Source organism: Lepidothrix coronata, unplaced genomic scaffold, assembly GCF_001604755.1.
Source record: "Lepidothrix coronata isolate B3197 unplaced genomic scaffold, Lepidothrix_coronata-1.0 Scaffold61, whole genome shotgun sequence".
NCBI classification, from domain to species: domain Eukaryota; kingdom Metazoa; phylum Chordata; class Aves; order Passeriformes; family Pipridae; genus Lepidothrix; species Lepidothrix coronata.
In genome coordinates this window covers 2,933,730-2,958,396 of record NW_016690241.1, presented here as the reverse complement: position 1 = coordinate 2,958,396, position 24,667 = coordinate 2,933,730, and the positions used below count along the sequence as shown (strand labels likewise).

The following is a 24,667-nucleotide window of genomic DNA, read 5'->3' as shown; positions in this document are numbered from 1 at the left end:
CCTCCACTGTACTCAATACCACAGAGTAAATGAGATCCAAATTTCTGTTGAAAGAACTTGGTTTGCTTGAATTTCATCCTATTGATTTAATTATTGGCAGGAATGTGAAAATACATTCAGTGTAAGAAAGCTGTTTAAAGCCAAAGGGGAAAAAAAGTTCTTATTATTCTTACAGCTATTTTCCAAGAAATACTAGATGTTCCAGCTTTAATGCTGCATTTTTAAATCGGGGGAGGGGGAATCCATGAGACAGATACCATTTACGAGTCTTCAAGAAGAACATTTCACTGACATTAAAGGCAACTTTGCAGACTCACTTGAAATGTATCAATTTGTAATCTACACATTTACAGGAGCTGCTCTGCTCTGAAAGCTGTTTCCCAATCTGTGCCAAAACATGTGAGGCTGCCTAGCATACTTCTGATGATAGACCTTCAGGCTCTATTTCTCCATAATTGATTTAGTTATTAGTTATGCAGGGGAGAGAAGAGATCCCTGAGGCTTAGTAAAACAGTATTCAGTTACTAAAAGCAGCCCTTTGTGAATTAATGTTATCCTACCAGCTCTTTCTGCTCATTATTCCTTCAAGTCTTGTTTTCCTGGACACCAGCTGTCACAGAGGAAGTCTCCAGCCTTTTCTTCTCCTGCCTCCTTGGGTGACTGAAGTTGCACTAGCATGGTCTGGAGTGTCTCCTTCACTACCTGGATCTCCCTCTGCAGAGACTGTGCAAGCTTTATTAAGGAATAATCTATAGGTGATTGGCAGTTCCTGTTCTCTTTCCAAGTTATTAAATAAATTCTTGTTCTGCTGCTCACGACAGATGGCCATTGCTATCTAATTGTAGCTTCAACTTCTTCCAAATTGTTTGGATTAAGCATTAATACATTTTTCACACTTGCTTTCAAAAGAAAAATCCAGGCAAACTCAAGTTCTCAAGTAGCATTACTTGGCACTTTAAAAAAGGGAGGGGAGGGGGGATACTGTTTTCATGGGAAGGAAGGAGATAAAGAAATTGTACCATGGAGGCAGCAGCATGAGCTGTGAGTTCCCTGCTGGATGAAGGGTGGATTTTTAAGACAGAGACACTGACCTGGGTGGATCAGACCCCAGGTGAAGGCAACAGGGCAGTGGGAACAGTCTGAGACATAACCCAAGTGACTGCAGCTTATGGGGCATTAGTGAGCTTAGCAGCGTGTGCTGTGCAAGGCAGGATGGGAATCTAGGTAAGAAGCAAAATGAGCTTATAGCAGAGAAAGTGTTTCTGCTCCACTTACCTCCCGAAACCTTTAACGTTAACTCAATTATCAATATAACTGTGGTGCAGAACACACAAATATAAAGCTATACGAGACTCCACAGGCAATGCTTTGAACAAGTTGAAAAGCAAAAAGGGCAGTAGCAAGGTTGTACTGTTGTGCTTTAGAAGGAAGAAGGCCACTTGAAAAGTATTAAATAATTCAGTATAAAATGCTTAATTTGGTTAAGAAAGAGTTTTCCACATTTTATTGGCCTTTCTGCTGATAATCTTATATCAGCAAGACTATTCATTGTTGAAAGAAGTGCAAGGAGTGGGTGTAGCTCAATGAGACCAGTGTTATTTTCTCTTCCACAGCTTACACTATGTGAAGAGGAAAGCAAGCAGAGGAAAGTTAAAGCCTGCCGAAATGCTAAATGAATGACCAAGTCTATGTGAACAAGGCCTAGAGCCCATCCCAACCACACTGAGGCTTCCTCTACAGGTATGGCTGAAGGGCAAGGATCCCAAAAGACAGAAACAGTTTCCTTTCTAGCAGTGTGTCATGAAATTATCTCAGAATCTCACTTCAAGGGAAGTGAAACAGGAGGACACTGAAACAGCTCAGTTTCAAAAATACGATGCACAGAAAAGATAATGCACGAGGACAGTCTTCATCCTTTACAGAGCTCATACATTATGAAATGGTGTTTTACTTGACCCCTGATGTCAATACAATGTGAAGAAAAAAAGACAGCCTCAGGTTATACAACTGTAAAAAGTGAGACACTCCTTTTGAAAAATTGCAACTAGAGTAGACCGTGGTAAAGTTATACAAATCACTGCTATTTCAGGAAGTCATTATTATGCCTTTGAAAAGTGTTTTGGCTGCTTTCGATTCTGTTATCAGTTCCTCAAAATTTCATCTTTGTGTATTTACATGAATTTACTATGATGTTTTGCTCTTAATATTTGTGCATACTTCTAATTTCTGGACAGCTCTGTTAATCTAAAGGTTTTCTGTCTCTGATTACAAATAATAGCAGTACACACAGAGCTTCTCCTATCCAAGAATCTCAAAGCAGCGTACAAGGACAAATTAATGATGTTTTGCATCTTCTCTGAAGTGAGAAGAGTTATTATTCTCTTATTAGTGGTCCTGGACTCTCCACCCCTCTGCAACCTAATCATGAGGCTCTGCCGAAAATCTAACTAGTAAAACAGAAATTCTTCAGCTTAAGAACACCATGAAGTCTCTGAAATTTAATTACTTCTGATGTGTAGTCTCTGACTACATGCTGTTACTTGTAATATCCCAAGCATTTAAAAAATTCTTTTCAGGTTGAGAGAAAAAGCAAAATTGAAATGTTTCACCGGATGAAAAATCTTGAAGGATGGAAGAAAATGACGAAGACAAGGAAAGAAACTTCTAACCAACAGAAAGATGGAGCAACAGAAAAAAGATGACTGCATAGTCTAACTACAGCAAGATCCAATAACCTCATAAATAATACCACAATCATCTGTAGACAAGTATCTGTCAAACAAGCCTTTATGGCTAAGCAAAATATACGGCATATGGTTAAGCATGGAATCTCTATCCATATACAAAGGTTATATCTGGATAAACAGCTTTACGCATTTCAAAAATTCAAATAACAGTTTTCCATGGGTCCACATGCAAAGGTGTTCTTCATGCTTAAATTCTCTATCCAGTGCTGCAACTATTGAGCCAGTATTCAAGGCAGGAGCAAAACCAAGTTTCAGCTAGGAATATATTCTGGTTCTGCTGTCTGCTTGTGAAAAATTGACAAAAATCTCTCTAATGTCTCATAAGCAGTAAATTAAAGTACTTGAGTACAGTTTCACACAGACACAATCCATATTCAACAACGCTGAACATTGTCTTCCATTAAGCTTTTCACCTATTTGACTTCCTCTCTTTGAAAACTCATCACGAGAAAGTCCATGATTTACACAGAGATAAAAAGCAGATCTAAATACTGTAGAGATTTAATTTTTTGAAAAAATAGGCTCATTGGTGCAGCTTCTGTTCTCTCAGCACAGATGTTTAGAGAGTCAAAAGGTAGATATTACGAATCAATTTCCTGTAGGAAAGATTAGAAACTAAGAGTATATGTTGTAAAACAAAAAACCTTAGAAGGATAATCAAGGACTACTGCTGAGCTAAGGGCCTCTGGGATTTCGGAGAATAACAGCAATTTTTGGACATCTGAAGAAGAAATTGTCTTGAAGAACAGAAATATCAAAGATGTTTTGTGTTTTTTTTTTTAAATTGGTTAACTATTGTTCTTGTTTCCAACAGCTAAAAGTTACAGTGGCTGGAGACAGAAACTCTGCTAGATGTACCACCACCTAACTGTCTCTTCTAACCCCAGGCGCTCCTACACATGAAGTGGCCAGCCAGCTGGAAAGTAGCTCTGCAGGAAAGGACCTTTTAAGGTCATGAGGGACAGAGCTGAACATGTGCCATCAATGTGTCTTGAGGCAAAGGTGGCCAACAGCCTACCGGGCTGGATTAAGAAAACACTGCCAGCAGGTGCAGGGAGCTGATACTTTCACTATAGGCAGCAGTGGTGAGGTCCCATCTGGATGCTGTGGGCTCCACGGTAAAAGACAGAGATGGACTCTCAATGTGACTCACAGTGGGAAGGGCTCAGTCTCTTATGATCTAAAATAAGATCAAAGAGGGTACCACTGCCACCTGTCACTCTTGTGGGATCCCAAAATCTCTTACAGGTTCACCCAGGCTGAGATTCCTCAGTGAGGTACAGACAAGGCTAAATTCTACACTTGTGATTCTGTTGAAAACCTATTCCGGTGTAAAACAAGACTTGTATGAGTGCCTGCCATATGATAAAGGTGAAAGGTTAGCAAAGTGACCTGCAATGCTTAACGAACATTTAGGCACAAAATTCCATTTTCGAAAGAGCTGATTAAAATGTCTGTTTTAGGGCAAGGAATGAAGATTGCTTTTCTAATAATACTCTAGCCAGGTTTTCTTCCAACAAAGCATTTTCCTGAGGACAAACTATTACATGCATTCAAATTGTCTATCAAAATGTAACTGCTAATTAAGAACAAAAATTACTGTGAAATTGAAATACAGGGTCCATTTAATTTTAGTGGGAATTCCAGGCCTTTACTGTCAGGAAAGTAACACCTCTCATCAGCTCTGCAGACACCAGAATGAGTCACCTCTCATCCTTTGGTTTTTCCAATTAATGATGTGGACTGTTTTCATACACTCACTAATGATTACTCATAATTGAATGTTTTGTGGGTTTGTTTGGTTATACTGTGTAGAATTCAGCAGATCTGTCGTAGTGCTGCAGAGAGCTCTAACAAACCCCCTGCCATTGTTTGATGCTTTTTATACAAAAGTACAGTTTAATGTTTGCTGTGAAAAATTTCAATAATAAATTAGAATCACAAGTGGGTCTGTGCCTATACTCAGGACCAAGAAATATCACTAAATTTCTTCTTTGTTCAGTTCATGTTGGCAATTATGACGAGCAGCATGGTTGATTTACGCATGCTATGCCATCAAAACACAGAATGTTTCATAGAATGAAAAACAATAACATCTGGGTTTTTTCTTCTAATACAAACTTAATTATTAATCAAAGCTATGACACACACTAAACATTGGCAAATGGCTTGAGAGTATCATGAATTTATTTTTCTCAGTGGAGTCTTTAAAAGTCTTTTAATAATCAGACCACAGGACTAATTTACATCTGTGCAGCCCCCAGATAGATTTTTGACCTAATACAGTTTGCTACATTCATGTGCAAGGCAGTTTTTTGGGGGGATGATGGGAAGGGTGAAAATAATCAGTGAACAAGAGTTTGAGAGCATGAGCTTAAATATCTGAAATTGTAATGAAAGCAGGATAAGTTTTTCAGAGTTCTAAAGATTTTTAATGAAGACTGCATAATTTTCCACTATTGTGATAGGAAATTATTTAAAACCAAATAAACTACTATGCAAACAACAGATCCATCTATTAATCATCCATCTTCTATTGAAGGTAATTGTTGTCTCCTATCTCAGTACTAGTTCCTGAAATACATTCAACTTACCAGTGAGTGAAAGTTTATTTTATAGGCACTGAGAAGTTTTTATTTTTAAAAAACCCACAACAATCTACAGGTCTGTAGCACTGTGGTAGCTATTTTCCTCGTTCCTTTTTGAAGGATAGTTCAGTGATTACATGTACCAGATGGTAACATTTTATGCACATTGATCTGGGCTACTTCTGAAATAGCAACTGAATGTTAATGAGGGGTAGCTGAATCGCTAAACTGCTTCTTTGTATGTCCCTATGTTTTAAACATGTTTTTTTATTTTGTGACTGATGGTCTTGCTAGGACCAGGATATCACACAGCGTGCATTTCTGTATTTAGGTAACGTGAGCTGAATTTCACTGATAGAGGAAATCAGATCTCTATCAGACAACCGTGGCTTAAAACAAGACTAATCTATAACACTTCTGAAACTTCCAATGATTAATTTAATTTTTTCAACTGACTCTTGCAGTTTGAACAGCTATGAAGAAATATGCATACTCCATAAAAAGTACAAATACTACTATTTTTCATACTTGTAGTGTATTATCTTCTGGAACCAAAAATGCAGTTTTTCAGCTTATTTTATCTTACCTTATAGTAAACTATAACTATGATCAGACCTGACTGTTCAGAAGGTCATTAGTTTAAATCCCCTGCAAAGAGCCCATAACTCCAACCCTCAATACTCTTCTTCTACTAGGGCCAATTAAAAAAGATCATTTAAGAGTAAATATACATAAGGGAGGAAGGAATTAGATGCTGTACACACAACCAAGTATGCACTCTGTAAATATAGTTAAAAGAATGTTGAATCTTTCTATATATTGTCTGTATATTGAAATGCTTAGAAAAGAAAGATTTGAAGTGGTAACAAATTACTGACTGGATTTTGTCCCCTCCGATGCAACTTTGCCCCAGCTCCATTCTCCCCTCCTCCCGCCTCTTAAAGTTTATCCTTCTGATACCTTTAAATAAACTAAGTTTTTAAAATAGGAATTTTGCAATGACTTGGCAACTGATGCCAAATTACTTAAAACACAGTGGTATTTCCACACACTATTTTTTCTCCTTTCTCTAAACTACCCCACCTCAGCTTACCAGAAGCTGAATCCTTTCTAGTACCATCATCACCTTAACTCACCTTCAGGTGTCTGCAAGGGCTCCTCTGCTAATCTCTCCAATCTGAATTTATTAATCTTTCTTCATTATCCTCTCGACTGACACTTCTTCTTCAAAAAAACCTTACCAGCTAAGTACTCTCATCTTCCCTGGCCACATTGGTTCTTTTTCTCTTTACCCTTTCTCAGAAGAACCCTTTCTCTTTTATGATACATTTTTCCTATGAAAGTTACAAATTAAATTTAAAAAAATCTGTGCCCTTAAATTTTGAAAAATTCCTAATGAATGCCTCATAAAGGTTAAGCAATCTTAAAAAAAATACTGACAGATGAAGCACAGAGAGAGATAAGGGTGCATAAGATAAGACATCTCATCTGGTTGCTTCCATTGGAGTATTAGAGGCAGATTAAATTTTGTAGGATGATACACATGATACATCTGTTTCCCACTTTTTTAAAAATGAAAAAACCCCAAACTATATGTAACAATATACACAGTCTGAGTCAATAATGTAGGATTTAATTTAGTTAAATCATGTTGGGAAATGCAGGTGCATGAACACTTGTATCCATGCAGCTTTTGGTCCATCATGTTTTTACTTATATGAGCATTACAAACAAAATGATTTTAACAGTAAAATAAAGTCTTTTCATTGCCTAATCTCAATTTACAAAGAACTAATTTCTATTTAAACCAATTAAAGCTAGATCAGACCACAGTGAAAATGCACTGTAGGAAACAAAAATGCCCATTTCAGCAAGACAATTCTTCCATTCTTAATGTATCAAATCTACAATAAGAACTAGCATTCCATGTGAATCTGAAAGGTATTTCACGTACATACTTACATAGATTGATACATATCTATAGCTATAGCAAAAAGGATATGAATAACTCCTTCATCAACTCTGCAGGTGGAACTTTGCAATTGATCTTCCAGATGCACCAATTTCTCACTTATTGCTTCACATTTTTCTCCTAACTCTGCAGAAAATATGAAGAACTCCTACAGAAAGTTGAAAAAAAGAAAAAGGCATGTTTGCTGCTGGCTGCACTTTTATACATCAAATTTGCATCAAATAAAGGGAAAATAAAATATTAGTAAGAGGATATGATGCTTTGCAGTGCAAAGACATTGCCTAAAAGCAAATTGCTATTAAAGAGACAAAAAGCTGTTACTGTATAATAAATTGGTGATTTATATGAAATGGAATGAGTTTGTGGTCTCAGTCTACTTCCCAGCAGAAACAAGTCATGATATCACTTTCAGCAGATGATTAAAGGGGGTGTGAAGACCAAACTGCTCTCCATTTTCCCCTGTTGACTCACCACAGCGGGAGAGGTCTCATGCTGACCACACCATTTAGGTTTCCAAATTTCAAGTTGTTCATATAAATATGATTTACACTTTTCGGTCACTTAAATATTTCAAGCAGCATCACTTTTTGTATCTCTTATAAGCAAAAAATGTACTTACATTTTTGAAGAAAAATCTGGCTGGAATACTTAGTGACTTTGTTCAATTATTCAAAGAAAATGCGTCAAAGTCTTGGAGATTATGAGACAAAACCATGCTTTTTTACTGAATTATCATTAAACAAAAAAATATTTCAAAAATAATGGTTCTGTACTTAGAATTTATACAGACAAATACTTCTGCCATTTTACACTAGTTTCAAAGTCCTCCCCATAATTTTTTTTCAGATACACTGCACAAGAATAATTGTTATCTTTGACATTTTTCAGTGAATTTGAGAAACGACCCGAGCAAGCAGCAAATATGAAGAGGGAAAAAAAATTAAATCAATTTGTGCAGCTCTGAGACAAGCCTTTCCTCTCCCTCCCACGGCACCATAGCACTGCCTACAGTGAATGACAGGGATTATTTGTAAGGAAAAGATTATAGTGCCAAGATGAAGTTCTGCTGGAGCCATGTTGAAAAAAAAAATTGAATAATTTATCAGCTGGGATCCAGAAAACTGGATTTTCTCTAAACCTGATCTATGCAGTCATCCATAAAGCAATATGACCATGGGGCCATATACAATATACAGAAAGTTTTTCCTCTGCTAAAAAAAAAAAATGTACTTGGGGTCCTTTGCACTGATTTGTTGCTGTAAGAGCAACCACCAGTGGTTGTCTAAGAAAACTCAAGCCTTCAATCAAAGGCCTTCCAAATAAATTGTGCCAATGCTTGTTGGAACGCTGCCCATTTGGTAAACACATTTACCAGACCTCAGTTCTGTGCTATCCTTTCACTTTGCATCACACAGTGCATAGGAGGAGTCAAATGTGAGAAGAGCTGTGCTTCCTGGCACATCCTCAATTATGGCACAGAGCTTTGAGCCCCCTGCTTCCCTAGGGCCTATGCCAGACATGGCTATCCAGCACATTGCACAGGTGCAAAACCACCTGCAGCTCAAACCCTGGACGGGTGGGCTTGTTAAGAGAGGTCATGTTGCAAACACTAGCAGTTCAGACACAGAGCAGCACAACACCTGAGTCCCTGGCTCTGTGCACAAGACCAACATCTCCAGAGACATTACCAAACATGAGAATCTACAGCAGCACTTCACAGAACTTACAGATGTGAAAATGACCCATTGTTTTTAAAATGACAACAGGAGAGAAGAAAGAAAACATTTTCCTTGCAGCAACTAGGAACATCCTTTTCTCATGACCAGGAACAGAAGATGAGGACAAAGTCTTCCATTCAGCAGCTAAATTATTACTCAGTATACCAGCAGGACTCCATATGCTGCTATGGAGTGGGATAACCCAAGCAATTTCTATCAACAGAAAGCTCTTAGTAAATCATTCTGTGACATGCATGCAAGAACAGATGACAGTTGTCTAAAAGACCTTAGGTCTTGGGCTAAAAAACTCAGTAAATAGAAAAAAATACCGAGTACTCTGAAAGCACATCTAAAACTACGACCATGTAGGGAAAGATCCACCTTTGATCACTGATTTTCCTCTAACAGTAATAACATGTAAGAAAATCAGGTCTTCACATAACCGTCATTTCTAACAGCAGCTTAATTTCTCTTTAATACAGCCATAACAGTGTAGGGATAAACTATTTCTGCATCTACATAACCCAGCTGCCTTTTTAGTTGAAATGAGAAATTCCTCCAATACTTTAGACCAGTATTGTCTCACAGGAACTTAGTTGCACGTGTCATATGAAAAATGCAGGAGAACCATCACATAAAGTATGATTTTCCAGAACTTATATATATAAAAGAAAATGGAAAAAATATACACTGCTCTCAAAAATACACAATAATAATTCTAAATATTCAAGCAATTCCACAGTTTCTGCCCCCAAGGCTTCGTTTGAAAAAAGTTTGATAACCCAGAGAAGTAGATAGAAAAGAATTCTCTTAGTGCCTTTTATGCCTGGTAGCATCACTGGTAATATTTTTATTTGACATTTGTCTATGTAGGCAGGGAAACCACTGTCAGCGACACAAAACTATTCAGAATAGCTCCCGGTTGGAAAGTGGCACTTTACACTGATCAACAATATCTCTGAGAGGAGAGTGGACTCTGCCTCAAGCTCAACATATTAATAAAATACAACCCATCCAGGCTTGTAGGTTATCTCAGTGTTACAAGCTGCTGTAGGTCTTAAGATTTCTTTGGTTATTTTTGCACTAGCATCACTTTTAGGAAGCAGCTAGGAGAGATTGCTGGAGTCAGGAAAGAGCTGAGATGCAATATTGCTTTATGGATTTTTCTGTAAACAGGGAATGTAGTTGGTTGGGAATTTTTTTTCCTCTAAATCCTTAAGCCAGTGAAAACAGCACAAATAATGGACGTGAATTATTTTTTAAGGTGAAATTCTTCTGCCTTCTCACATAAAGTAGAAATTCTCATGCTTTCCCAGAGATGTAAGAGCCTGATGCAAAAAACAGTAAGAACAAACAACGTTCCAGATGATGCATTGCAGGAACATCAGCATACTGCATTAAGAGCAGAGGGAATGGTTTCTGGTTTAGTGTTCTGCATTTCATTTTACTCTTTTACAAGTTGTTTTAGTAACCTGTGAGCAACAGCTCCTCAACAGCATTACTCAAGGAGACTGTTTGATCAGCTTTTCCAGTGCAAACACCTTCTGTGCTCTTGAATCTGGTTCAATTTTATACAGAAGAATCAGAATTGTAGTAGCTAGATTAATCTAATTCTATTATGGATTAGAGTCTATATTAGAGTCTTAGGTCATTGTGCTGAAAAGCAGGATTCACAGATATATTCTTAAAATTCATTCTTCTTACAGAGGAACTTCTGTAAAAAGGCGTTGCTTTACTTACAAGTAGCACCATCATAATTCCAATAAGATACAAGCCTTAGAAGACCTTCTGCAGAGTCAAAGCCAGATTTCTTTCACCTGCACTAAATTTTCTCTACTAAAACAGTTAAAATAATTCAAAATAACATAAATAACAACTACAAAAAGTTGCCCTTGCAGACAGACACTTCTCATTATGGCACAAGGTTTAGAACAGTGACCTATTGTTGGCAGAAGAGCTGCATGTTTACCCTCGACCCTTGCAGAAGTTAATGGCAATTGTCAGCACTTGAAACTCCATAACATCAGGCTAGGGTATCTCTTAAATAATTTCTAGAAACAAAACACAACAATCCATATGTTTGTCCTGCTTGAGCAGATGCTTCAGTCACATGCAGGCTAAGTGCACGTGACCCCAGACAATGAGCTACACAGCCATGAGGTGTCCAAAGTGCAGGTGGAGGAAGCATTCGTTCCTGCTCTGCATCCCAGATTTCCTGCCCCACATGCATTGTTCTGGGCAGAACAATCATAGATGCGGAAGGCAACATGTCCACCGAGAAGAGGTCTAATCTCTGAGTTTGAAAATAATGAATGTTACTTTTGACCAACACCATCATGGCAAGGTTGACCAGGAAGCAACCAGGGACCACCGAAGCCCACTCTGTGACTTGCAGTGTGACCAAGCCTACTGTGACTGGGCTCAGTTGGTGTCTGTATATGTGGCTCTTAGCAGCTGACAATGGATGGTTGCAGGGTACTGGCTCCAGGGCTAAACTGCCCTTGCCATGAGCAAGTCTTCATCCTGCAAACTTCTCTTGCTACAAACCAGGATGGTTACATTTCATTTTACCCTTAAATAGCACACACCATTAACTACTAGTTGTCCTGCTTATCATTATGTTTTATGTGGTTGAAGATTTTGACTTTCAACCAGACTACAATTTCTAAACCTTTTATTTCTATTCCTTTCCTTCTTTTCTTCACTGTGTTCCTGTCTTCCGCAGAGTAAGGTGTCCAAACCATAGTCCTCTTGAGGCTTTGGCATTCTCAGCTAAGCACAGTAATTATTTCTGTCTTACAACTGACATTCCCATTAATGAGGCTGCAAGTGACATTTGCTCTTTCTTCCAGCTCAATGAAGGTAATGAATCCCACTATATTTGTAGTCCACTATAAGCCTAGATTCTTCTTCTGCAGTATTGCCATCTTAGTGGCTATTTACCATCGGTATATATAAATTGGACTCTTTTTCTCCCTCAAATGTAATTTGCACCTGTCTTTTAACATATCCCTTTTTATTGATTTCAGGCTATTCTTTCAATCTATCAAGAGCATTTGAAATTCTAATCCTAATTGAAATTATGTTGACTGGCACATAAACTCCTGGCCTACCTCCTTTCTAAAGGCAAATACCATGTATGCCTTTTACTGACCCCCTGGGACTTCAAGCTTCCTCTAGGAGTTTTCGAAGAAGCTTGTTAATGGTTTGGAGATTGTTTTCCTTGGCTCCTATGCACTTAGAAAAAATTTCATCAGTCTAGCCTGACTTGAGTACATCTCATTTGCCTTAGGATCCTTTACTGTGTTTGTCTCTTGCTACCTGGTAGCAAATACCAAGAGCACTACATATTTGGACATAGCTTATCATTTTTAGAAAGACCAAAAGCAAAAAAAATAAAGAATAAAAATTAATTCTGATCTCATTTCTTTTCTCATTCACCTTTCTTATTAGAAGACACACATGCTTGCTTTCACCTATCTCTTACACACAACTTGTACCTGAACTCTTTTGACATTTCACATCTTCTGTTTACAATAACTTAGTGTGCTTAGTGGTCTTGCTGCCTGCACTATTACATGCTAAAGTACCCTTTTAGAGTCATTCTTGGGAACATTTTTGCCCTTTCCTTTTCAACACTCTTTTGAACTACTGAAAAGCTGCTGACATAGATATGTAGTCTGTGACTCTGCTTGTTCTTTTCTACACCAAAAGAAGACAGTGCTGTACTATAAACCTGATGTCTTCAGGACAGTACTGAAGAAAATCTGCTGATTCCTCCTCCTACAGAGCTTGTCCCATGTAAACTCACTTGTTGCTTCTTCCCTGATTTTGTTTAGGTGAGTTTTTCTTTCATGGAGGTAGCTATCCTCCTTTTCTCAGAAAAGAGATCAAGGTTGTTTCCCAGTTACTCTTGCTCTTGTCACCTTCCACTTACAGACTGCTAGCTTGTTCCATCAGCCTGTTTATGTATATTTAGGAGATTTCAGCACTACAACACACTCCCCACTTTCTCATATGCAACAATTCAGGCATAAAGCTTTCCAGATAGCTGTTTTGCAACTGTGGCCTACCTCCTTCCCACCATCACACGCTTTTCCCACACTTCCTTTGCTTGCACTGATCCCCTTCCCTCCACCACAGGGATATAACAACACATGCCAGTGTTAAATGACTCATCAGAATTACAGTCCAATGTTGGCAATTGTTCCCTTCATTTATCTTCCATTACAGCTATGGAAGAGTGTCCTTGGAAAAGCATCTATGCAGGAATACAGTTTTTCACTGCGTTCCAGTACCCTGCTGTAGGCCGACAGCAGTCTTCCCATTCTCATCCCTAGTAGACTGAAGATCTTCCCCAACTACAGATTTCCTAAAATGAGAGCACACTACTGCACTGGCTTATTTAATTAAACTGGGACAATTCCAGTTCCTGCTGTGGGAGGATAAGGCTATTTACTGACTTACCAATAAAAATTCACAGTGGGTCAGGACTTGGAAAAGGAAACAAAAGCACCAAACTGTTTTCCAGTGTCAACACCCTGCTGTGAAAGGAGTCAGCGTAGCTGGGTATCATTTATAGGTGGTTCCTTGTATTCACTCCCATCTCTGCTCCTGAGTCACTAGGATGAAACAATCTGGAATGACTAACTGGGTGCTCTCCTGCAGACGGTGGGGAGACTGACAAGAAAGGATTAGGGGAACACTTAGGCAAAGCCTTGACATGGTACAGGGTGCTGACAGTTCCACAGAGCTTTTATAGAGCTGTCTACAAGTCAATATCAATCCATCTCTGGCAGTGTGGTAGAGCCTGGCTTTCTAGCGTATTTCCATTTCCTTTATTTGTATCATTGCTTTCTATTGTCTTTATACACTATTTCCCCCCCTCAAAACTTCAAAAGGGCAAAGTTTCTCCACTTCTGAGGACTGTAAGATATTAAGCTCTTAAAGAATACTTTTACAGGCAGCCCTGTGAGCTCTGGTGCCCTCAGTATTTTGCCCTGATGGAAGTAGGGCTTTTTGCTACCTTTATCCCGCAGGACTGCCTCCCCTATTTCATGTCATCTGTGGACACAAGCACCTGCACAGTTTTGCTTTAATTCATAGCAAAGTTCACTGATCAGAAAGGTCATTTGCATTTTCTGCAAAGTTCACCTTCATTCTCAAGGCTTCCTGTTTTTATTTATGCTGACCTCACACACAGTCAAGCAGTCTGTCCTAGGCATGCTCTCATGTCACATTCTCCCTGAACACAAGGTCAACAATCTGAATTTGGTCTTGCAATATCTTCTATCTTTCCTAAAGCATTCCAGCCAATCCAGTCTTTGGATTCACTGGTGGGAATCTAAAGAAATGCCTCATCTGAATAGTTATCCTAAACTGCAGTATTTATTTATTTAATATTTGCTTGGCTGAGCACTTGTCACTCGTACTTGACAGGTGGCATGTATGCTATTATGGAAGGTGAACTGGGAGTTACTTGTTCATGCAATTTATTTGCTGGCTGGACACAATGCTTGGATACTAGATTTCCTTTTTAAGTAAGTTGCAACTCAAGGCATACTGATGTAAAAATGGACAAGACTAAAACAGTACAGCTCTTAGAATCAGTATAACTCTCCTTACACTTATATTACCTAAACTCTTAGTTTGTAGGTAGATGGATTTTTGTATATAAGCAGATTTATCTCACAGGAAATGCATCTTATGTTACTTAATTATCCCAGCCTTCTTAAATAGAGGGACTAGGATGCAACATATTTTTGTTTATGAAAATAATGTAAAATTACAAACATCCAGTATTTTTATTCAGATGAAATTTCTATTACCCTGTATTCTCCCACAGTCTGTATGCTTTTATACTCCAAAAGTAAATTGAAAGGTATTTTTAGTGGTACACGAGAAAACAGGCATCGTGACTTTGTTCCATTCCTAAGCATCAAGACAGTGCTACAAGTAAGGTTGGCTAAATATTACTGGTCCTACTTTTCTCAAACATATTCATGCTGTTGCTGGTATATGTTAAAAACATTAGCACAGGATTTAAGTATAAACTCACTGAAACACTCAGCAACTTTGCCATTATTTTCAATGGAAAAAAATAAAGAAAAAAAGGAATGGGCCCACTCTCATTGTGATTGTGTTGCTTTTCTAAGTGCTCACACTCTTTAGCAATTTTTACCCCAAGGTAACACTATAAAAACAAGTGTCATTAATTCTAATCGAGACAAAGAAAAGTCAGTACAATACCACCACTTTATTTTGCCTAGGAAACACTTACCTCAGACAAATGACCTTCTGTTCCAAATGAAATGTCTTCCATAACCTGTTAGAGATAAATTATTAAGTATATAGTAGATACGTGCTGTATAAACAGTACAATTTCAACGTAACCTATAAAAACCATACAGCACAATAAAATTTATATAAGCTGAACAACTGCATCAATTTGCTTCACATGCATGAAAGATTATAAATTGCACTTGTAATGGGGCAGTGGCAGACACCCAATCTTAAAAACTATATTTGAATACATTTTATTAAAGCCTGTCTTTGGCTTCTCAGTTAAAATGCACAGGGAATACTGCCTCTAAAACGGAAGGACTAACTACAGACTGAAACAAACTTTTCTATCAAGCTTTTGCAGATCTGTATACTGTTCAAGAGTCTACAGAAGTATTTTTGGCATAAACCCTGTACATGATTTTGCTCAGGAGAAATGAGAGACCCCACTGATGTTTTCTATTGGTAACACTTGCTAACTATAGTCAGTTCCTCTTTCAAAACTTGCTTCATCTGTGAACTCTGTAAGAAATTAGCCAACATTTCATTGATTGGCTGAGGAGCAAAGAAATTTGATGTTAACATTACTGGAAAATCATTAATACTTATCACATGGTACAGTATTGATAATCTTTACATAAACTGAGATAAGCATATTGCTTTGGTAGGGCAGTACTTGGTATCAGAGGTAGGTACATAAATATATAAAAAAGTGCAAAATCATTAATCTGCCAGAAATTCATCATTGTTACTGGATACTATTTTCAATAATCAATCTGAAAAAAGGTTGCTTAGATTTCTTTTGCCCATAATATTAATTTTCAGATTATATTTTTACCGCAAAATACATGTAAGCTTTAAGCCTACTGCGATGCTACAACCCCTAGCTAAAGAGTTAACATTTTCACTACACCACAGTATCAGATGAAGCTGAGGGGCATTGTGCTGTACAACTACGCACGTGACTATACAGCGATGATCTGACCACTGTGTACAAGCCAGCTGCCTGTTGCTACTGAAATCCTTTCCAGTTTGGATCAATACAAAAAACACAGAAATGCTGACTTTCAGTAATGCTTAATGCTGACACTTAAAACTCAGATTTAAAGTTTCCAAATTATTTTTTCAAAGCTTCACAAATACAACATTTAATTAAAACTCAAATGAATGCACAGTTTATTTAGCTTTTGCAAGGCTTTGTCCTTCACACATTGCCCATTTACCTCCTGGACCATAAGCTATCTCAATGCACAGTAATGAGTTACAGCTTGTTTACAAAGCCTTTCTTGGTCTTGCTATCACTAAATTCTGAAAAATGTTGTATTATGTCCTGTGATAGCTTCTTTTTAATGAGAGACACCACACTAAATATTATTATTTTTTCATAATTTTTCATTTGGTATCACTTAGAACACTCAGTACCTTTTAAAAAGTTAATTACATGAAGGCTTTACAATTATAGAACATCTTCCCAACACCAGCATGATCTTCAAAAGACCCCAAAACATCATCCCAGGGGGCAAAAATTAAGTATGCAGAGACAGCAGCCCTTACCCTTATCCCTGTTCTCTACTCTTTTATGATGAAAAAGGAAGAAGTGATCTACAAAGAATTCTCATGGGAAACTACCAAAAATGCTGACTTACAAAAGGTAAAACTACTGAATTTTGGATTTTACCTTGTAACTTTAATCACCTCAATTTTCTTGAAATCTAGTAGGTGTTTCTTTCCTTCATAGTGATTAAGAGGGAGCACTGCACAGCATGCCAGAGAGCAGAAGAAGAAGAAAAAAGGATAGGTCAGGAACTCAAGCCTGCAGGTGCACACATACCCAGGTTCATCAAGTTACTTGCTGTTAGGAAGGTCCCAGCACACACACATCTCTCAGTTTATTAGTTATCATTGATGTTTCCGCTGTTATTAAAAGCTTTTTCTTACACATACGTTATCAACAAGCAAAAAATAAAGCAAGTTATCATAAGGAGTGGAACAAGCAGGCATTGTCTGAAAAAACCGAAATGCTACTGTATATTTTAGAAATCACACAGATATGTATCTAACTATGTAGTAAGGATCATAGCAATTTCCACCTCACTCACATATCACCCAGACAAAATAATTTGCAGTCAGTTTAGAAGTATGGAACATTTCTAGGATGAAAACTAGAACCTATCTTAAATTCCTCAGAGACCTGGGAGAAAAATCAAGCCCAAATAGTCACAAAAAGACAAACTACAACTGCAATGATAGGGTACCCTAATTTCATCAATATAGCTACCAGCTGGAAAGTATATTCTTATATGAAAATTCAATAATCTATATCAAATAAATTAGACAAGCTGACTTTCACATGACTGAGGGTAGTAATATTGTCTGCAACTTTGCCTCAGCATTTTTTTTAATACTATAGTCTAATGAGTTGTCTGTAATTGAGAAAAATACATCTTATTTTTTAAGTAACTCAGAGTATTTCACAGGATGATTTTTGCTGGCCCCACTTTATTTAGTTCTGACCAAGACATTAGTAATGATGCTTCAACAAGCTGAGCTGTAAAAGCATGTGATTGTCTTCCCTGGTTAACAGTCAGTGTTGTAAAGGAAACCTAATTTACAGAATTATTTTGGGATGCCAGTCTACCACATAAAAGCTGGGAAAAAAAATCAGCAGTCTTAGAAAACACAGTTATGAAAACTATAAAATAACTGTTGACAGTTAATAAACCTGTGCTCATATGACAGTAAAATATTGAACTTTCAAAGAATTTATACGTTACATATTTTTAAAACAGAACATGTAATATTTTGTGATCTAGTGGGGATATTTAATTAAAAATGATACACAGTCCTTCTACAAAGCAGTATCTGAGGATCTTAGTGAAGGGCTCTTTCGATTCATCTATTTTGCTTTTCTTATAATTATTTTTCTTACTTAGTTTTTTGCTTTCTAATGAAACAAACAGTAAGATACAGTTATATGCAAGAACACTGCTTATAGTACACATCAACAAAACCAATATCCACCCAACACTAATGTTTAGCTAGATATGACACAATAAATAACTGGAGAGCTTCATTTATAGCATTTCACTGTAAAGTAAATCAATCACCTGGGAATGAAATGTACCCTCCAAGGCACATATGTACATATGCTATCATTAGCCTTTCCTATACTGTTTTGAAGTAAGTAATTCAGTAACCTCTAAATACACTTTTTCCTTCTACTTTTTCCTTCTACTTCGGTGACCAACGGTGCTCTCTAGAAATTCCCCAATGGGGAACAGAGGTTGTGACACAGTTGAAGAGATTAGTCATTTCTCCTAGTTTTGGCCGGGACAGGGTTAATTTTTTTACAGTAGCCAGGAAGAGAGCATGGACAGACCCTAATTATTGGTCATTCAATACCATCACAGGGCCGGAGTAAGGGACTCAATCTCTCTGTGGGGAAAGCTAAGTGTGGTAGGGAAGAGCCAGTTGGTATTCTGTCTGGTTTTTTCCATGTGGATTGTTTCTTTGCCTTATACCTTTTGTTACTGATATTGTTGCTGTTACTGTTCCTTATCTCAACCTGTAATTTTCACCTTTTTGGACCTCCAATTCTCAACCTCATCCCTGCAACAGGAAGGGAGAGGGGTTAGTGGGGAAAGGAGCTAGCAAACAGCTTCTAGTTTGGGGGAGTCTCAGTTGGGGAGGGGCACTAAACTGGGGAGTGTCATTCCTAAACTATGACAATATTCTAGAAACATAGCAACCAAAGCAAGGTACTCCTCTCACAGAAACACCAGAGGCTTGGTAAATAATATCAAACCAAGTATTCTGACTAATTCATGCTTCTCTATTAGGTATTCTCACTTGCTAATAAATGGCTATAAAAAGGTTCTCTACTAATGGACAATGATAAGTTTTTACATAAAAGTAACATAAATGGCTATATTTAGAGACTAAGCACCACACTACTATTTTTTTGGGGGGACCACAAATACGAAATTAATTTTTAAATAAAATAATACACCACCACATAACAGAGCACTTAAATGTTTCAGAAGCGGTTTCTTTTTCAACTAAGTCCATTTACAAATCAAGGCATATTCTCTTTTGTACTTCGACACAATCAAAACTAAGTTAGCATGATTTTGTTTGTTTTTATATTCTGCCTTGTGATGAACTACTAAGAGATGTTAGGGATGTTATTCTGCTACAGGTCTTCTCTAAATGTTTAGGGCCTGTCAACCCTACTGACATCAACCTAAAGCATTCTTTCCTGGGTAAAACTTCTATACCCCACAACAAAGAAAAAAAATCTCAGCTTCTAAAAGTATAAAAGCAGGCAACCCAACCCTAAATCCAGAGCCAGAATACGGTCATTATGTTGGGGGAGTTTATGGTTACAATGGGTTGCAGTCATCACTGATGCATAACTTTGCCTCAATGGTCAAGGCTGTTGGCAGCACTGAAGAAATAGAAAGCTGGTTGAGTAAGTCATGATAAAACAGAGCTCTGTTGCTCAACTTCATTTAAAAGTTGGACAATACATGACCAGTCTCATACCAGCAAAACTGCTTCTTTTTTTTCTTTCAAGTTTATCAGTCATAGGAGTGCTGTGGCAGACGGAGGAGTACCTCCACAAGGCCTTCCCTGAAGGACATTTTCATGTTTACACATCAGCTTCTGAATGGATTTTGGCACATTCTCAAAATGGAGTTTATTCAGGATACCAGGATGGGCCATTTATACCACGAAGTTTAAGCACCTAGATGAAGAGCTGAAGTTAGTGGGTAGTCTCCCTAAGTTCCCTCTATGATTGATAGATGCATAGAGGAAATAATGGAAAAGCAAGTTCAAAAGGAGGAGTTTAATGCAAGCGTACACTTTCCTCTTCCATTTAAGATATGGGGAACCTGTCCCTTGACTCCTGCACCTCTCTCCAGAACCAGAGGCCACCTAACTTCAGCTGCCCAGATGTCCTTCTAGGATAGCAAGGTTGATTTTCAGGGAAATGATCTGGACTTGTAGGGGTTAAAGAGGTGATAATCTATAGTACAGATCTCAAGAGTGCTACAGAAACAGTCACAAAACCCCAAACCCTCCAGAGCTTCTAAGCTGCACTTTTGAAAGGGGAGCGCAATATTCCATAACCAATAGAACTCCTCGTATTACTTCAGTAGACTCATCAGAAATATGATAACAGAGGGGTAGAGACGGAATCAAAGCCACAGCTGACCATTTCTAATAAAAACATTGTCTACGTGGAGTCAGTCCATTGCAACCATTTTCCTTGGGAAAAGACCGCAAGAACTACTGAAGCCCGATATAAAATCAGAATTTTACTTACAAAAGATTTTACAGTAAGGTAAGCATCTGCTTTCTTCTAAGTCTCAGCCAGTATGAATGCAAAATTAGGCATCAGATTTCAAAGCAACACATAGTTCAATGGCTCTTAACATCAAATGCAATTAGGAACACTTTAAATTTTTGTCAACTAAATTCCATGGTAATAAAACTAATGACTCCTGTTGGAAGGTCTTTTTGTTACAGTGGTGCTGTTGGGTGATGAAGCTTTTTTAACAGCTTGTTTACCTTGGCAGTACAGTTAAAAGGCTATTAGATAGTTGTACATTTTTCAAGTAGGATGGCATTCCAGATCAGAACGTGAAAACTTAAAAGAAATTTGTCAAACCTTTTAAGCTTCATGATTTTTTTTCCTCCTTTTTGTACTTGATGGATGCTGTAAGCCTATTAGCATCTAAGCTCGGAAGCCTTTGACCATTTCACTAAGGGAGGAAAAAATTTACTCTCTCCTCTAGATCCAGGCTAGCAAGTGAGCAGAACCAACTCAGAGTGAAACTTGTCAGTGAGATGAGGAATATCTGATAATTTGAGTTAAACACTTAATAGTTTGTCCTTTACATCATGATGTACATTTTGTATTTATAGCCTGAATAATTTCCACATTTTAAAAAGACTGATGGTAAAAGGAAAAAGGGTTGAAGGGCTTCTGAGAAGCTAATAAGCTATTTTATTCATGTCCCAGATAGGAGGCCAGATGTTAAGTTCATACTTAACCTGCCCTGCTGACCCGTCACCAAAATTCAACTCTTTCTCTCAAAAGGAAAACCATGAGTATTGCTTGAAATGCAGCTGTAAACTATTTCAGATACCTCTTTCAGCTCACTGTGTTTGTGGCAGGAAACAGTAACCCACTCTGTGCCCTTCAGAAAGTGACCTTCTTTTCTTTTTTCAGAGTCAGGTGGGCCATCAGCAGTCATCTCCATCTCCTCCAGTTGGTTCTCTTCTTCCTCAAAAACGCAGCAACTGGTTTCTTTCAGCTGAAACCCTTGGATGAACAGCTGACATGCCTCCAAGTCAGCTTCCCACACTCTTTGGAGCAGCTGGCTCCCACAGCTGAAATAAAAGCCAAAAGAAAATAAAACTGCAGTTCAGGGAAAATAGTTGCTATTTCAAGTAACATTTGGGCTAACTGCTTATTATTAGACAGAAAAATAAAAACAACGAAAAAAACCCAATGGTGCCTCAAATACCCCCACAGGGATAACAAATGCTATATCAAACTGAAAAGCAGTAAAATTATTGCCTTGTTACAAAGCCAATGACGTAAAACCACCTTTGTGCTAAGATGTTGTTTCCAACTGTTACGTGTGACTTTCTCCTGTTCAGGACACAGGTCCAGGGGTCTCGGGATCATAACCTGAGTTTCCTTCATGCTACCAGATATACTTTTAATCCAGTATCATCCCTCAGACATGTCCGTGTACATTACAAATACTGCTCCTGAGATTTGTCCAAGAGTTATATTCACCTGAAGTAAATGGGAAATCTATGCATAGAAAGTTTTTCAGAACAAGACAATGAATACTAACATCACACTGTTTGTAAGTGATGTGGTCACTTCTCCATTTAATACATATTGTCTCTAAGGAATCAAAAGATTAGGTTGCCTACTAAAACATAGCAGATCAGTGGCAGAGCCCAGGATGGGACTCGGAAGCAGTAATTCCCATGGCAATACGCACTGCCAGACAGATACAAATGCTAATATCTAATAACATTTCTAATAATATTTTTTTCACCATTCTTTTTCAAATTATATAATTTACTATATATATATATATATATATAATTGTGAGCAATTTTAAGTGACTAAAAGAAGAAAAATAACCATTTGATTTTAACTTTTCTGACTAAATTAAATACCGGCTTATCTTTTATCCAAAAGGAAGGATAAAGGAGCTGCACTGCTCACAATGAATTCAATAATCTAACAAAGGTACATTTTGAACTCCACAAATTTACACAATGCCAAGCTGTAAAAATCATACAGCAATATACAGATAATGAGAGTAAAATTAGGCTTCAGAAGCTGAGCTATTTGATCTGTGCTTAGAGTCAGCATATATGTTTATTGAAGGCATAATGCAGCATGGGGTCCACAAATAGTCTCCCCCAAGGAGTTCAGAATATCACTAATTAGAAAGGGAAAAATTCTTCACTGGATTACACGTCTGTGTTCCATCCAGGTAGCATTTCACTTAGCAGGACAGAAAAATAAAATAACTCCCACTGTTTCTCTTCTTGTCAGTCACATCATCATGGTTACACAATCAAAACATTTCCCTGCAGACATACATAAGCCCATTTACTTGCTTTTTGAAAATGCTTGTTTGCAGCTTTATATGGCTTATTATTAAAGGCTAAAAGAATACCCTAGAGACCTAAATCACAATTTCCAATAGATAGCTTGTTTTGGCTATTTAATTTAATGAAAAGCACTATTGACAAAATTAGGCAGAGATGGTGATGTATGCCATATTCAGAGTGGAGAAGATGAACAGCATACGTAAAAGTACAGCATAATGGTGCCTAGGCTGCTATTATTCGGCCATGACTCAGCTCATCGGTCAACATGGTTTTGACTGTCTAAGTTTTACACACATTTTAGTACCAGCAATTACTGAACACAAGGCTAACAGATGGCTTTTATTTGAAGGCCTTCTTTGTTTTACCATGGTATCTGTAAAACTCCGATTTATCTTGAGCTAAGATGTTATGCTGAACTTTTCAATTAAAATCTGTGAATGCACATACACTTGGATACCCCGAACATATCTAAGCCCAACCTATCTAAGCTTTTAGTCTGTATTTTGGAATTCAGTGCCGTGAAGCATTTTTCAAACACACTTTTTGAATGAAAATTACTCGAAAGCTGCAAATAGCTGACATAGACACACATACCAAATGATTATTAAAAATTATGCTGACCCCAGCATGAAAAAACTTTAGCTTTTACATCAGGTGTAAAACTAAACTATTGAATTCCAGAGTTTGGTTTATTCATGTTCAATCCACAGTAAAAGTGCATTTGCATTCTCCATGAAGCCTCCATTGCGGCTGTACTGAATATAGCGAGATTTTTCAGGTATGCAACTTTTCAAAATGATGGATCAAGTCTGGATCAGATTTCATATTATTCCTTCACTTACAAATATTTTATGATATATCAACCTCTAGGTTTTATACACCTGCTTCTTAAGACAACCCTTAAGTTTCAAACAAGCAACAACAGCTAGAATACAGACGAAGATGTTCAAAGGAACACAGTGAACATGGCATGTTATTTACAATACAACAGTTTAATTAGTTACACAAGTAACTGATTATTCTAATTGGTGTCAAGCACACTTCAGTATCACAGTGGTATTGCATTTTAAGGATTTGGAGGAAGCCAATGAAACATGTCATTAGATATACAAGATCTCCATCCCTCCATAAAGGACTCATGTAAGAAAGACAACAGATGCTAGTAGAAGAACACCATGGGAAAGTAATTGACACCAATGTTGTTTAACATCTGCAGATGAAAGTCAGTTTTTTGATACTAAAAAAAAAAAAAAAAAAAGACTGAGCAGGGGGTAAAAGATTGTGAGATTGTGAGCAGCCCTGATATTGGAGGCTAGTAGTTAGACTTGATGGGACAGAACAGAGGGAGTCAATGGAGAAAAACAAAGTGAAATGAACAAAAGACAGTAGTGCTGACTTTGAATGAATGAGAGCAGAGCAAGGGGCAAGACTGCTTTTGTCAAGTCACGGCCAGGGAAATGAATGTTGAACTAAGTGAGATGCGAGACTCAACATGAGTAATTTTTTAGCTGTATGGATAGCTGTGACAGGTCTTATCTCAAGGATACTATGCAGAAAGAATCTACAAGAGCAGGCCTAAGCCGACTTGAAGAATGGCTGAGACATCCACAGCAACACAAAAGTACACAGCAGAAAGAATTCTGTATTAAGTCAAGTTGATGATGATGAAAGAGCTGTCAGAGAAACAGAGCTGTTTATGGACAGGAG

At 37.6% G+C, this 24,667-nt stretch overlaps 1 protein-coding gene across 1 annotated transcript in view; it reads right to left on the bottom strand.

Annotated features, from left to right (window-relative positions):
- Positions 1–406: 406 nt before the first annotated feature.
- DISC1 (disrupted in schizophrenia 1) overlaps positions 407–24,667 on the bottom strand; it is a 171,338-nt gene continuing 147,077 nt past the window's right edge. Inside the window, 5 exon segments of the mRNA XM_017817605.1 lie at positions 407–626; positions 628–732; positions 7,345–7,455; positions 15,306–15,350; positions 21,463–21,706. Coding sequence (XP_017673094.1) covers positions 585–626; positions 628–732; positions 7,345–7,455; positions 15,306–15,350; positions 21,463–21,706 — 547 coding nt within the window. The 3' untranslated portion in view covers positions 407–584.